This window comes from Agelaius phoeniceus, chromosome 1 (genome assembly GCF_051311805.1).
Source record: "Agelaius phoeniceus isolate bAgePho1 chromosome 1, bAgePho1.hap1, whole genome shotgun sequence".
Classification (NCBI taxonomy): Eukaryota; Metazoa; Chordata; class Aves; order Passeriformes; family Icteridae; genus Agelaius; species Agelaius phoeniceus.
Genome location: NC_135265.1, coordinates 44,285 through 59,273, shown reverse-complemented (window position 1 = coordinate 59,273; position 14,989 = coordinate 44,285). Strand labels below are relative to the sequence as shown.

Below are 14,989 nucleotides of genomic sequence, written 5' to 3'. Positions count from 1 at the left end.
ACCAGTATACCTGCATGAACTCGGTGCCTTTGTGTCTTTGCCTTGATGCTGTGCTGCTCTGTTTTCTGCTTCACCTTCTCAGAGCTGTGAGAGTGGTCCTTTCAGCTGGGGACAGGCTGTGGTCTTCCTCATTTCCTACGGCCAACAGTGGTTTTGCCCTCGGTCCAGTGAGGTGTTTGTGCAGAATAATATATGCAAATGGAATCAATGGATAAAAAGGAGATAGGACCGTGGGCACAAACAGAGATGGGTTGGGGATGGGGGCCTCAGGTAGATGATTTTACAGGAAGGAGGATGTATCAGTGCTGTTTTGCGCTGCAGTATTTCCTATGGATGCTTCTTGTTTATGATAGATTCCATCCTGCTGAGGAAGAGGGGGAGAGACAGATCCTGACCTGTAGGTAGATGCACCTTCAAGATCTTTTTCAAAAGCCGTAATGATATTGGAATACTCTTTAGTATGAGGACTTTTCTTTTTTAATGTCACTATTATGAAAAATTTTAAGTATTGTCCATCACTCTCTTGTATCACACTTGTGTTTGAGAGCAAAATAAGCTTTTAGGTATGGTGAGATACTGCTTGTGTGTTCTTCTTTTATCAAAGTTTAAATAGATAAAGCATTTCTGTATCTTGGGAGTCTGGTGGGCTTGCAGCAGGAAGACAGTTGCACAGTTGCATAGTGAGTAATACTTTATCTATGAGTGATTTCAGAGATAGGAACATGAGAACAGGCAAAGGAATGAGGCGGTCAAGGGATGAGATTGAATATTCTTTTGCTAGAGCTGCCTCTCTTTTCTCATGTTTGTCCTTTCTCTGTCTCTATTTTAGTGCTTAACGAAGGAACTGAAGGAAGTTCAAAAACATAAGACCAAGACTGAGAGTAGATTTGGCTTGCTGACCTTGTTCTTCAAGCCCTGAGTTGTCCTTAAGAGCAGCACCAAAGTGGCCCTTCAGTTTTGTCCATGTAGCCAGTCAGTCTCCGTGAGATGGCTGTGCTCAGGATCTGGGCTTTTCTGAGTGACTGTCAGCTGTCCCCAGCTGACTGACAGGCAGCAGCTGGCCCAGTGCTCTGCCCTTTGCTGGAAGGAGGCCACAATGTGTGGCTTGACAGATGACACATCTTAAGTGCAGGCTCAAGAGAGGAGCATTTTCTGGGCCATTTCTGTCCACTGACTGCCTGTGTCAGAGGGTTGGGGCTCATGCACGGGAACAGAGAGCCCTGTTCTCCTCCAGCTGTTCCTGGGGCTCCAGGCTCATGGCAGAAGGCATTTGGAGCTTTGCACAAAGCTGCAGTTTGGTCTGTCTGCTGCTCTCTCTATGGCCACACCTGCCATTGCTTTCTTATATGGACACTTGCTGAATTCACCCGCTTAGATTCCTGTGCTGGTGACTCTGCTCCCTCCTGCCTTGCTGCTCTGTCTGTGCCAGTTATAGCCCATATTGGTTCTTTGCTGATCATCCATTCCTCTCCTTTCTCCAATTTCCTTTATGGATACAAGCATGAGGAATATCTCAGACTTGTGCTGATCAGGGAGGGCATTGAGCTGGGGCTTTGGGAGCTATAGTGGATTTGGATGGTCAATTTGGAGATGCGGGTCCAAATTATTTTTAGAACTATCTTTTATTATAATACACATATAAATATTTAGAAATCATAGAAATTATGAGATAAAGATGATATAAACTTTTTAAAATAATGATATATGTTGACTGTGCATTGAATATTTTCTTCCCACCCCCAGCAGACTGGCTTGCATACCCTCAGGGGTGCCCATATCCACCTCATTTTGGAGTCCAGGAGCATATTTCTCCCAAGTGCTTTTGCAGGCTGCAGCTATTGAGCCAAGTATGTCTTCCACGTTGTTAGCACCCTTTTGGAAGAGGGTTCCACAGGCTGATACCCACAGTGTGACAAACTCACCCCTCCAGTGGTCTGTGAGCCTGACCCCTCTGCTGGTGGCTAGGGTTTGCTATTCTGGCAGGGGCAGTGAACACTCAATACCTGACTGTCCTCCCCAGGCCACACATGGTTCTGCAGAGCTCTGGCAAATGCCCCTTTAAATCACCTTGGATCACCTCTTTCCAGATGAAAAGTCACAATGTATTTACCTTTACTTCCCTGGATGCAGTTCCATATGCTCAGAATTTCTGTGCCATTCATTGTCCTTGTTTCAGCTCTGCTCTGCTGAAACAAGGAGAGCTGCAGGAGCCAGAGCTGCGCACAGACCTTCATTTGTAGACACACCATGGCCATGGCACACTGATATCCTCTGTTCCCTCCACTCTTATTTCTTTTCTTTATGATTTATTTTGACCTCTAGTAACCGGTGAACCAATATTTTCTGGAAGTGTCTGTTTAAACAAGGTTCTGCTGGACAGCAGCTTAGGACCCATTGCTTTGTCTGTGATTCTTGGATTGTTTTTTCCCCTTTTGTAATTCAGTTCAATATGCCTTGAACTACATTTGCATCTTCCTTTTAAGCATTCATTCTGTCTCATAAAGTCCATCTGCAGTTCTTGAAGTTGGCCTTCGTCCTTGTCAACATGAATAACTTAGCATAACCAACAAACTTCTTCACTTCATTGGGTTTTCCTGGCTTTTTTTGGTTCTTTTTTTTCCCCAGGTTGTTTTAAATATCCTGAAAAGGAGATGTCCCAGTAGAAGTTTACATGTGCCTTTCTTTTGTTTTCAGAACCAATCACTTTTGCCTCACTTCTATCCTTTAACCAATTGTTTATCCATAATGGATGCCATTGCCTCTTGGTTTCCTTAAAAGACGTTGTAGAGGGACTTGGCTTTCAGAGGGCTTTTGCTGTATGGTTATTCTTATTTTCATCCTGGTTCAAATGCCTAGAGAGAGTGTGTGTCTGTCATTTTTGCATATATGTGGACATATATATATTGATAATTCTCAGTATGAGACTAAGCTCATCTCTCTGGTTTGAATTGCATTTTACAGGCAGTCATTATTTTACTGGTGGCTTTCTTTGATGGCTATAAGCTTTTAGAATTCAGAATTGGATTTACTGGGTGTCTTGTGCAGCATTAAGCTTGTGATTTGACCCAGTGTCTCTCAAGAGCATGCAGAAGACAGCATAAATGCCAGGGCTTTGGAATGCCTACAGGGGCTGCTGACAAACTACCACATCCATTTCTTTTTTTTTAAATTTTATTTTAAAGGCTTGATCAGAGACATGACCTTTTTTATAAAGGATTCGTGTTGCGTTATGAACTTACACTGCTCTCTGGTGTAGGCGAAGTGAAGGCTCTCAATGGGAAATGTTTATCCTGGTGCTTTGCCTGGGCTGGTTTGTCTGCCGCTGCTCAGAGCCGCCTGCTCTGAGTGCAGTGCAGTGCATGCAGCAGAGTGTGCTCACAGCTTGGAGCAGCACGTGAGCTTCACCACTGTGGTGCTGCTCAGCAGGGCAGTGCATGCAGCAGGAGCGTGCTCAGAGCAGCATGTGAGCTGCACCACTGTGGTACTGCTCAGCAGTGCAGCGCATGCAGCGGCGCGTACTTGGAGCAGCATGTGAGCTGCACCACTGTGGTACTGCTCAGCAGTGCAGCGCATGCAGCGGCGCGTACTTGGAGCAGCATGTGAGCTGCACCACTGTGGGACTGCTCAGCAGTGCAGCGCATGCAGCAGAGTGTGCTCGCAGCAGCACGTGAGCTGCACTGCTGTGAGCTGCGTGTTGCTGCCATGGGCTGTTCCCATCCAGGCTGGAGGTAGAGCTTTCAGCTGTGACCTGGTCTGGGTATGCTGCTGAGCACTGAGTGTTTTCCCAAGCCTAGTACTGTGTTTCCTGTGTGCTTTATCCCTGAATACCTGTCCCTGATACTTACGATGCACCAGTCACAGAGCGCGTGTGCTTTGTATTGCTGCTCAGCGCTCATCAGGGCGCTCAGAATGGGGAATCTGTTGGGGCCTGTGGCACAATAATGTACAAATGTCTTGGCAGCTGCAGAAAGGGGAACCAAACGGGCTTTTCTTTCTGTTTCGCTTTTCCTCCAGCGCCCTGGGATGCCATCAGGAGCTCGAATGCCCCATCAGGGGGCTCCCATGGGTCCTCCAGGCCCCCCGTATGTCGGAAGCCCCTCGGTGCGACCCGGGATGCCCCAGACTGTGATGGAAACAACAAGAAAACGCACAGCACCACAGCAGGTCCAGCAGCAGCAGGTGCAGCAGCAAGTGCAGCAGCAAGCTACTCAGAACCGAGCTAGGAGGTGAGTGTTCTGGAAAGAAAACACAGGAGGACAATTTGAGGAAACAAAGATGGCACCTGTTTAGCAGTAGATAAGACTTTTAAGAACAAATAAGACAGAATAGAAGATATATGCACTGACAGTTTTTTAAGCAGGAAAAACATTAGTAAATTTTACCTTTTTTTTTGTTTGTGAATGGTCTTCAACAAACCAACCTTTAATAATGTCTGGTTTTGTAGTTATTCTGCTTTTACTTTGCAGGTGTGTCAGGCCATAAATTTGTTGAGTATGTTTAGCCTTTAGAATTAATGAACAGCTCTCTTCTAATATAGTACAATTATTGTATTATTTGTTGCCTGTTCTGTATAGTTGCTCTGATTTCTGACTGGCTAACCTACTAGCTTGTAAATGACACAAGTGGAAAAAACTTTGGTTTGTCATGTGAATGCTTGTGCTATGGTCACTCAAAAGAGTGGTCATAAAACTTGCAGTTGTCCCAAGTGTTTTTACATATAAAGTAAATAAATATGCACTGGAAGTAATTTCATAAAATTAGAGGGATTTCTGTGTGGAACTTCCTTTTTGAAATATGCCCACCTTGCACATTGCTGAATACATTCTGTCTTAAATAGGTTAACTAATTTCTTTTTGCAGCACATTAGACCTCATCAGTCTTGAGTGTTGAGTGGGATCCACACGCACATAGGGTGCAGTCATCTGTGTGGGCTGCCTTTTGCAGAATCATTATAGATGTATACACAGCTTCAGGCAGTGTTCTGGTGGGTCAGGGAATCCAGCTGGAGGTAAAACATGACTCTCTAAGCTCAGTTCTCCAGGAGCCCTGCTCTGTCCAGGTTATATACCTTGGATCAGCAAGCCAGATTTGGGAATGCTTGTGTCTGGGATGCATCTGGAAAGGACACTGATCTTGGGAGTATTAATACATTACAATTGAAAAGGTTGAACACAGAAGGAATGTGTGTGAGTGCAGCATGTGAGCACAAGCAGTGCGTGTACCTCTTGGAGACCTTTCCCAGCACCAGCCAAAATGCACATTCTGTAGCACCTCCCAGGAGGTTCTCCAAGAAACTGCACAAAATAATGCCACAAAATAATGCCCATGCTTCAGGTCCTAGGGTGGATATAACCTGACAAATTGCCCCTGCTGGATAATTAAGGTAAAGTTTAGTCACTAACTAGTTTCCAGGGAGCATTAGAGGACACTATTTGCTAAAAGCTGGTGGCCTGACTCACAGAAAAAAGTTCCCCTCCCCTGTTCTTAACTTCAGTGTTTCTAGTTTGAGACCCAGCAGTGATCTCTACTGCCTTGAGCCCAGTTCACACCAGTGCTGCCTGGGTACTCAGAGTTTCTCGGTTTCTTCTGCCATGCCTTCCCTTCAGATATTGTGTTGAACGTTTTCCCTTTTTTCATTTCCACCTCCCTGTGGTTTCCCATTATGTGTTTTTCAGGCACACTTTTCTGGCACCTTGGGTCCAATTCTGGGGGTAAAATGAGTTCCATGGTTCTCAGCATGGGCCAAGAAAGTTGCCCTTGTCCTTTCTTCAGTGGAGACAAAAATCTCATTTCTGTAAGAGATTATTGAAGAACTGGTTGAGATCCAAATTGTTTGGAGGGTGTTGCTTTGTTTTTTTCTTGCTTTTTATTTGCAAGCCTATGGGGTTGTTGCAGGTATCCCAATCCCTTTGGGAGGCTGGGGGTTGCTCAGCCCATACTTCTAGATTCTGTGAAGTGTTTCAGTGCAGGTTTCATTTTGTGAGTGGTTGAAGGTGTTGGAGTTTGACACCATGTGACATTCCATTCCCATTATTCCTACACTTCTAAAAGGGACATTGTTCACCTATTAAGTTGGGTGTAACTGAATTTTATGTCCGCTGTACCTCCAGGCACAAAGAGTTCCTCAGCCTTGGCTTATGTGGGCATGGGGAAGACTCTTAAGAATCTGGTATTTCAGCCCTGGCTCATTATTAACAAACATAGGAAGAGAGCATGCCGCATCAATGCATGGAAACACAGCTGATGACAGACTTCCAGTGTGGAAAGGAGGGATGTCCTTGTGACATGGCAGAGCGGCAGCAGCTGGTTTGCTGTCTCCCATTTGTCTGTCACAGACAGAGTGATTAATCTCCTGCTTAAGATAAAGGCCTTACAAGTTAAAGAGATGGCACCTGAATTCCCTCTTGGTCCCTGTTAGAGAAAGCTGGGTGACAAGTTTGGTGGGCATGAACAATTCTTAGAATCTGAAGGCAGTCTTCCCGACAGCAGCATTTCTCAGGCACACACAGATTTGTGTTTATGTACACGAGTCAGGTGTGTTTTTAAAAGCATAGCTATAGAAATGTGCTTGTGTATGGGTACGGACACAGTATGTATACACACTGCAGGTACACATACATCTTCCCACTTCTGTGTTCATAAAGATGAAGAAATGTGGAAATGTAAGGTCTTCCACCTTTATCCATCACTCATGCAAATATGATAAGTAAAACAAGTGTGTATGTACATATGAAGGAAGGGTGTGAGTATGTGTGTGTTTTCATACATCATATGAAATACACACATATATATGTGTGTTCTTCAGCACTTAATTTTGGGCATGATGGAATAAATGCATGTTGTCTGTTTGAAGAAGTTGATGTGCCATGTGCAGGCTCTCAGCCACTCAGATGTGCACACGTGTAGGTGTGTCTGTGCACGCCACATGTGAGACTGTCCTCTGCATGCTTGTTTGTACCCAGGAGCAGTGTGTGCACATGCACTGCCATATATTGCCGCCCTGCACCACAGAAGATGCTGTGATCAAAGAACTTACAGACTTCTTTCCAGGATGCATAACAGACAGCCCTGATTTGTTCTTACCTAACTGCCTCCCCAGGCTGCTGAGAGAAGGGGTACAAGGTCCTGAGCATGGGTGAGACCCTTTTGCTGATGCATGCACAGCTGTGCACCAGCATGTGGAGATGTCAGGATAATTTAGCAGGTGGCCTCGTTACTCCTAGATCTGTCACCATGGTAACGTGTTTTTTTCTTTAAAAAATGTACAGTGCCAAGAGGAGGAAGATGGCTGACAAAATTCTCCCTCAGAGGGTGAGTCGCTTTCATTTCCTATTCCCTTCACAATCAGTTCAGCATCTTAGTGTAATTAGAGGAATTTTAGAAAATTCTTTCACTTTTTGTTTAAAAATCTAATTAAAAAGTAAGTAGGCAGTGGGTGCAAGTGGAGAGCAGGCTGGGCTGGGGGCTGGGAGCGGAGCAGCCCGGCCTGCGCGGCCTCGCGCCTGGGTTAGCCGAGCCAGCACTGCCGCTTGCTGGAGGCTCCGCGGCGCTGGGCTGCCAGCGCGGCCCTCGGGGCTCACACGGCTCCTGCTCCTTGCTGAGCCTGGCCAAAACCTGCTCCACAGTGTGCTGTACCTCCAGGGCTGGGCTCAGACTCAGGTTCCTGGCCCAGCGGAGCTGCCAGGTTATGATTTTTATGGTTGTGTCACCATAGGGCTGAAGTGAACCTGTGTAAACAACAGAGTCCGAGGGGTCGGTATTGTCTGGAGAGTTACTAATTCTCTTATCCCTGGGGATATGTCTGGCTTCTGGTGTCTGCCTATGTTTGATCCTCAGTGCATCTTCTACTTCCTTTCTAAACATTGGGATTTCTCTCTGCTCTCCTCTCTCGTTATTCCCGTACTTTTCTTTTTCTTTATCCTCTTCAGTACAGTTCACAAGAAACTGCTTGGTCCCTAAAGGCTTCAAAATACATACCTTTGTCACATCCTAATCTAAGTTGCTTTGACTTCTGGTGCTTTTTCTGGGCTCAGAATCCCTTGGACAGGTGTGTCCTTTTCCTCCATATCCTTTTCAAGTTTTCAAGCTCCACTGCTAAAGTGAGCCCAAACTTGCTGGCACACTCCCAAGTCACTTCTGTGACAGTTCACAGGTGTCTACTACCAGCCATCCAAAGAGGTGAGCCCAGTTTGGTACTCCTGATGCTATGCTATCGCTTCTTCTCTTTTTATTCCTGCCACTTTCTGGAAGCAGAGCCTTTCATATGTAAGCCATTAGATCTCTTACGTTGCTGTCTTGAAAGGACTTAGCTACCATTAAACCCAGACCTTTGAACGACTTGCAGCCTCCCTGGTAATTCTGTTGAAGCCTCATTCCTGCTCTGCTGGTGGTCTGTACCTGTTCTATAATGAAGGCTAAGTTTCTTGTACTGTCAGTTTTGTCTGTCCCACACAAACTGTTTTCACAGACAATGATACATCCTGAACAGTGAGGCTGTTGCTAGAAATAAATGTCCATTTCAAGATGCTTTTAGTTTTGTTTTGGGTTGGTTGGTTGTGGGAGTGTCTATATTTTCGGTTTTTATTTTGTGTGTTGCCTTTATAAGATTAAAAGGTGTAAGAGGTAATCAAACTTTTTTGCCAGCAGAAAATCAGTGACTCTGTTTACCAAGTCCGTGATAATTCTTTAATAGGTAGAGCCTTACATAGGTGTGCCAGAAATCTCTACAAATGCTTTCAGAGCCATGCTGTCACCAAATATTCTTGCTTTTCAGTATCTCTGTTGCTGCCAGCCAATAGCTCTAACTGATGGAGTAATAAGGCATTTGCTAGAAGTCTCCTCTGCAGTGGAGTTTTTATGAATGCAGCTGCAGTAGTGGTATCAATGATGTGACCTCTGTCTGGGTTAAGGTACCCTCTTAGGCAGCAGTTAGTGTGTCAGGAATCCCTTACACCATCCGTGGGATGAAGAAATGCTGTGCACATCATTGTCCTGTCAAGTGGAAGGTGTGCGCTGGTGGCTGTGGAATGCATGTGAAACATGGGTAAAACAGTTCCAGCTTTCTGGAACTACCTCTGGAATGTTTTCCAGCCAGTCAGCATCTGTTACCCACAGATTTTTTGCAGACTCTTGTTTATGTTTTCTGGGAACTTTGAAGGGAAGAGGGGAAGACATTAAATACATTTGATTCTTGAAAATGATCTTATGTTGTAGTGGAAAGGAGGTGGGTTCTCACTATTCCTCGCTGCGATAATGACTCAGCAGTTGGCACAGGTAACCTCCTGTTGGATTTCCAGGCTCTCTGATCAAGCCTGTGCCATAGTCCCGGAGCATTTTGCTGGCTGCAGAGGTTCACTGAGCCACTCCAGGTCAACTATTTGAGAAGGATTTAATTTTGCAGGAATATAATTGTATGAAAAATTCAGCCCAGCAAACTTTGCAAGTAGGAAGTTTGGATTAGGGAACTGCATGGGACATCCTGGCACTTCCAGTCTGGTTCCCTCTGTCTTGGAAGCCACTTCAAGACTAGTTAGGTTCCTTACCTGAAATATACTTTTGATCTGGCAGCTTGGGGTTTTTTTTGTTTTGCTAGGCTTGGCAAGGGAAGTACTTTCAGTTTGCCAAGTTAGAGAGGCTCCTCTCTTGAAATCCTCTTAGTCATTTGTTTTCCCTGATCCTGGTTAGATTAATGTCTTTCAAACCTCTTTAAATCTACCTCTCAAGAAACCAGAACTATACATAGTATTACAGATTGCCAATATTCACCATGCTTGAATGCTGCTCCTGCATTTTTAGCTCTATTGGAAATAGCACTACAAAATGGGATTGCTGTGCTTTTTGGGTTTTTGTTGTTGTTGTTGGTTGTTTGTTTGTTTTTCTTTGTGGGGTTTTTTGGGTTTTTTTTGGTTTTTTTTGGCCTTTCCACATTGACACAGCCTCTGGTCATTCTGTAGTTGGCTAATACAAGTATTTCTGCTTTCTGTCATATGCAACTGATGAATTCCCATATTAGAGCAGGATTTAGACTCTGAGGCATGATCCTGTGTGTTGTAATGCTATATATGATCCCATCTCCATTATACAGTTCTGAGCTTCCTTACATTCTCTGTACTGTCCTCTTCCTTGCAAAGACAGTGACACCCAAATTTAGCATTACTAAGTTTTCTTGGCATACTTCTCCCTTTTTTGTACAAGAACACTTTTTTCCTACGCCAGGTCTTGCTCCAACCCCCATTTTTCAGTCTTTAGGAGTGTATGTCTTTATGACTGTATGTCAAATGCCTTACTTAAATGCAAGTTGATTCTATTGACAGCGTATATTTTGTCTAAAATGCAGTTTTAACACAAGGACTTTGGTTACGCTCACATTGACATACTGTAACATAAAAAGGCTTAGAATTTTTTTATAGAGTATTTAACATTGACTCTAGTTCTGTCCAGCAGGCTCTTTCCTGCCCTATTTTCCTCGCTTCTGGATCTTTCCCTTGTTCACACTTGGCTGTCGCTGAAATCCTCATTCAGTTTTGGAGAAGTTCACAGGCATCTTCATTCATGGCTAATGAAGTTATCAGTTAATCAGTTCCTAAATCTCTGGAACTGATGTTACCTTTGTGACCCAGGTTTCACAGTTGTGCCTCAATTTCAGCCTCAGACCACAAACTGTCTGTAGGGACACATGACTGCACCTCAGATTGTACCTCTTTCTCCAGGCCTTGCCTCCTCATTACTTCGGGTCAGTCTTATTTTCTCTTAGTATTGAGTCATTACGTTTTTTCCCAGGGAGATGTGAACGTGATCCACCATTCTGGTTTTTCTTGGCTTCCTTGCCTACCCGTTCTGATGCAAGAATCTCAGCTGAAAACCATTCTGGCTCCGTAGCTGTGCCCATCTCTGCTTTTCCTGTTGAACTTGCAGAGTGGAGTTCAACTTTGAAACAGCAAACTGCCCCCCCTTCTGTGGCATGCTTGTCTCTTAGTATTGGCTGCTGTTCTTCTCACTCAGACCCAAATTCTTGAGGACTTTTTGTCTGGCTGTGCTGACAGGGTTTTGTACACCTGTCCTCTCCTTTTCATCTTCTCTACTTCATTTTCCTTTACACAATATTTAGTCAATTTTTGCTGCTGCTGTTCACTGACCACCATGTGGAATTCTCTGCACAGATCCCATGCCATAATAGCTGTCCTGCTGTGGGTTGGTCACTGCATGGCTGTTGTCCACCTCTTTCTCCATCTGAGCCAACCAGAGGTGAGGAACACCTGGATCTGCCATTCTTTCGTGCACGAAGAAGTTAGGAGCGTGATAATCAGTGGTAGCCTTAGATATAGCAACTGTGAAATAAAGAAATTAAAGATCTTGCCAGGGATGAGGAAGGAGAGTAGTCAAGTACAAACCCTGGACTTTAGAGAAGCAGAGTTTGCCTTATTCAGGGGACTGGTAGGTGTGATTCCTTGAGAAGCAGCTCTGAGGGGCAAAATGTCTCAAGGAATCTGGGAGGTCTTTAAGGATCTTTAAAGCAGCCTGCTTTAAATGCAGGAAAATGAGCAGATTTATGAGGAGCCCAGAATTAGGTAATCACAGTGGCGGTCCCAAAGTCAAAAGGCAATGTACAAGAAGTGAAGCAGGGACAAGGTTACAAAGGAGGAGTTTAGAACAATTGCCTGGGCATTGCAGGGAATGGTATCAGCAAAGTCAAAGCTCAGCTGTAGCTAAGATCTTCAAGGGACATCAAGGACAAGAAAAGTTTCTACTCTTGCCCTAAAGGCTGACCAAGTTCAATGCGTGCTCCATGCTGAGTGGGCTGGGTGATCCAGTGATGACAGACACAATAAGTCTGAAGCACTCAAAGCCTTCTTTGTTCAGTCTGCACTAATGATGCCTCCTATGCCCTGTGATCAGTGAACACATCCAAGATGAACAGGAGACACTGGACAGGGATAAGGCCAGGGATTAGTTGAGGAAACTTGACCTGTACAACTCCATGATATCCAACAGACTACATCTGAGGGAGCTGAGAGAACTGGCCAATGTCCTTCCATGGCCACTCTCTCATACATAATAGTCTTGTATTCGGGTTGGGACATTTTGGTCTAAACGGGCTGATAGCCATGTGGGTGGATGATGAGGCTGAGAAGGTGGCTAATGGTTGCTCAGAGTGCTGCAGGGATGTGTCACAGCAGCTGTCCAGTCCAGCATCCTTGCCACTGGAGGAGGCAGTGCCATGCTTGCTTATAAAATCTACAGATGACACCAATCTCTGTGTGGGGAAACCAGTTGATATGCTTATGGACGTGCTGGAGGAATGAACCAACAAGAACTTTGTGAAAGTGAACTAAGTCAAATGTTCTTCCTTGAGAAAGAAGAGGGCTACCTGGCTGAGGAGCAGCACTTCTGGAAAGGCCCTGCAGGCACTGGTGGACAGGGAGCTGAGTGTGAGCAGGTGTATGTGTTGTCAGCAAAGATGACTAACCGTATCCAGAGCTCTGTGGCCGGGAGCATAGCCAAGAGATTGAAGGACTTGATTACCCTTCTTTGCTCCGTACTCGTTAGCTCAGTGCTAGAGCACTGTGTCTAGTTTTAGGATCCTGAATTCAAGAAAAACATTGGCAAACTGGACTGAGGTCAGCAGATGATTGTCAGGTTGATTGAATGCCTTGATCAGCACATGAGGAAAGACTGAGACAACTGGCCTTGTTCAGCCTGAGGGATGCCTCTGAGGGGACCTAGCAACAGCAATGGCTTGCCAGGTCCTAAGAGAGGAAGACCAAGAACATGGACTGCTTTTGCCGTTTTACTGGACTGTGTTACCAGCCCTGTAGTAGTCAGTCAGAAATCCTCCTCAAACCACTCTCTCTTAGGGGTTGTAGGGTGGTACAGTTGTTATTTATAAGGAATGTCAGCCCCTAACTGTCTTTCTTTGACCATAGAAGCCTCAGTGGTAGAGACACTTTTGTCAATAAGCTATAGTCTAAAGTTTCTCAGCAGGGAAACTGTCCAGTATCTGCCAAGTCAGACTTCAGTCACTGCCACTTAAGATAAAAATTCTGGTTCTCAGCAATACATGTGAAATGTGTGGGTTATGTCCATCTGCCGTAGGTAGTAAAAAAGGCTAAGGATCAAATTGAGCTTGTCAAACTTGGGGGAGGAAGAGGTTTTGGATTTTGTTACCTGTCTCAAAGACAGAAGTTCTCGGGTAGCCTAATTCTCAAGACACTGCCAAATCTCTGTTAATTAGTGATTTTTTTTTAAAAAATCAAGATTACTGAAACTGTTTTGTTTGTCCTGCTTAAGCAGTGAAGAATGCAGCTCCAGTTGTTCCTGCCTGAAATAGATCCAATTTTATTTACTGAGCTTTTTCTGGGATCCTGGAGGTGCACAACAATAGGACCAGTGAAAGATTTGCTGGCCAGCTGCTGTATAAAACAGGTTCAAATTACATCAGCTTGCTCAGGACCTTGTCCAGACGGGTTCTGAATACCTCCAGCCAAGGATGAACACTCCAGAGCATTTCTTGGCAGCCTGTTCCAAGGTTTTAATACCATAATGTGTTTTGTTTGTTCTGTCAGAGGTTTTTTTTACAAACCAATTCCTTATAGGGAGTGAATTGCCCATGCTGCAGCAAGTTTCTGTTGCCTCTCACCCTAATCTCACGCACCTCCAAGGGGAGGCTGGCCCTGTCTGTGCTTCACCAGTCCCCATGGCCATCGCACTCTCCCGGGAAATCTCCTTTCCCCTTTTCTTCTCCAGGCTGGAGAAGCTCTTGCAGCCTCTCCTGGCAGGTCTGTGCTCCAGCCCCCACCGTCCTCTGCAGGCCTTGCTCCAAGATGTCACATCTTTGTGCTCCTGTGCCCACCGGTCCAGATCCAGTTTCTCCAGCGTGGAGTAGGAGGGAAGAGCCTCTTTCCTGGGCTCGATGGCAAAACCTGTGCTAATGCAGCCCCTTTTGCAGCTGACCTTTGCTATGGCTGCCTTACCCCTCAGAGTCCTTCTGCCCTTGTTGTCTGTCCCTCAGGGCCCCCAGCTCCTCTCCTGCCAGTCTGTTTTGTACCCCAGCGATGCCCACCTGTCCCCCTGCCCGGTGTGACTCCACGCCAGGAGCAGAGCTTTTCCTGTGCCCACCTTCACTGTGCTGAGGTGCTGTCCTGTCTGTGCAGCCTGTCAGGGTCCCTCTGCCCAGCCCTGCTGCCCTGCCTGGCCTGGGCTCGGCACTCTGGGAGCCTGAGGACAGCACTCAGCCAGGAGCAATGGAGCCAAAGGCAGCGTGGAGCCTTCTCTGTGGCTTTGGACGTGAGCAGCAGAACCAGAGCCGCACCTGGGCTTTTCTTTAGCTCTCCTTCTGCTGCTCATCTTCTTGCAGAAGGCTTCCTCATTGCTGTCCCCAGCCTGCTGACTGCTGTCATTGCCTTCCAAGCTGTCGTACTGTGACAGCCATAAAAGCTTTCCAAAGGTGTTTGTATCCCAGAATTTGTAGTGTTGCAGCTGTTCCTCGGTCTCCAATTCTGTCTCACAAGCCTTGCACATCTGTTTACAGGCAGGTGTGGTGGGGCCCCCACGCTGTCTCCCATCATGTCATTCCTTCCACACTGTCCACATTGCCCCCACTTGCAAGTTGGCCATTTTTTTGTCATCACTGATAAAAAATCTTGTGAAAATCAAAGATAAAAATCTATAATTTAATAGCAATTGCTTTTTAGTAATTTATAAAAGTTTGAAATGTTTGAATTTTCATACTAGAAAGATAACTGCAGCATCAAGAAGGACACTGTCTTACTAATGTTAATAGTAATCTCTTCCAGTTGTCCATGGAATTCTAAGATAAAGTATAACTACATATGTTCAAAACCATAGCTGATGAGATGCTGGTTCTGCTGGGTGCTTTCTGGAGTTTTGTCAACTAGAGAAAGGCCAGAATGGAGAATTGAAGTATTGAAGCACTCTTTTTGCATTTATAGTCAGAACTTTAGTAGAAGAGTGTACACCTGCACGGAGCCAT

General features: G+C 45.3%; 1 protein-coding gene across 6 annotated transcripts in view; it reads left to right on the top strand.

Annotated features, from left to right (window-relative positions):
- Positions 1 to 14,989, top strand: part of SMARCD3 (SWI/SNF related BAF chromatin remodeling complex subunit D3) — a 75,215-nt gene that overhangs the window by 31,951 nt on the left and 28,275 nt on the right. For all 6 annotated transcript variants that reach the window (XM_077176320.1, XM_077176338.1, XM_077176276.1 and 3 more), the window contains 2 exons: positions 4,015 to 4,226; positions 7,269 to 7,311. In XM_077176320.1, the coding sequence (XP_077032435.1) occupies positions 4,024 to 4,226; positions 7,269 to 7,311 (246 nt within the window). In that variant the 5' untranslated portion in view covers positions 4,015 to 4,023. The remainder of the gene's footprint in view (positions 1 to 4,014; positions 4,227 to 7,268; positions 7,312 to 14,989) is intronic.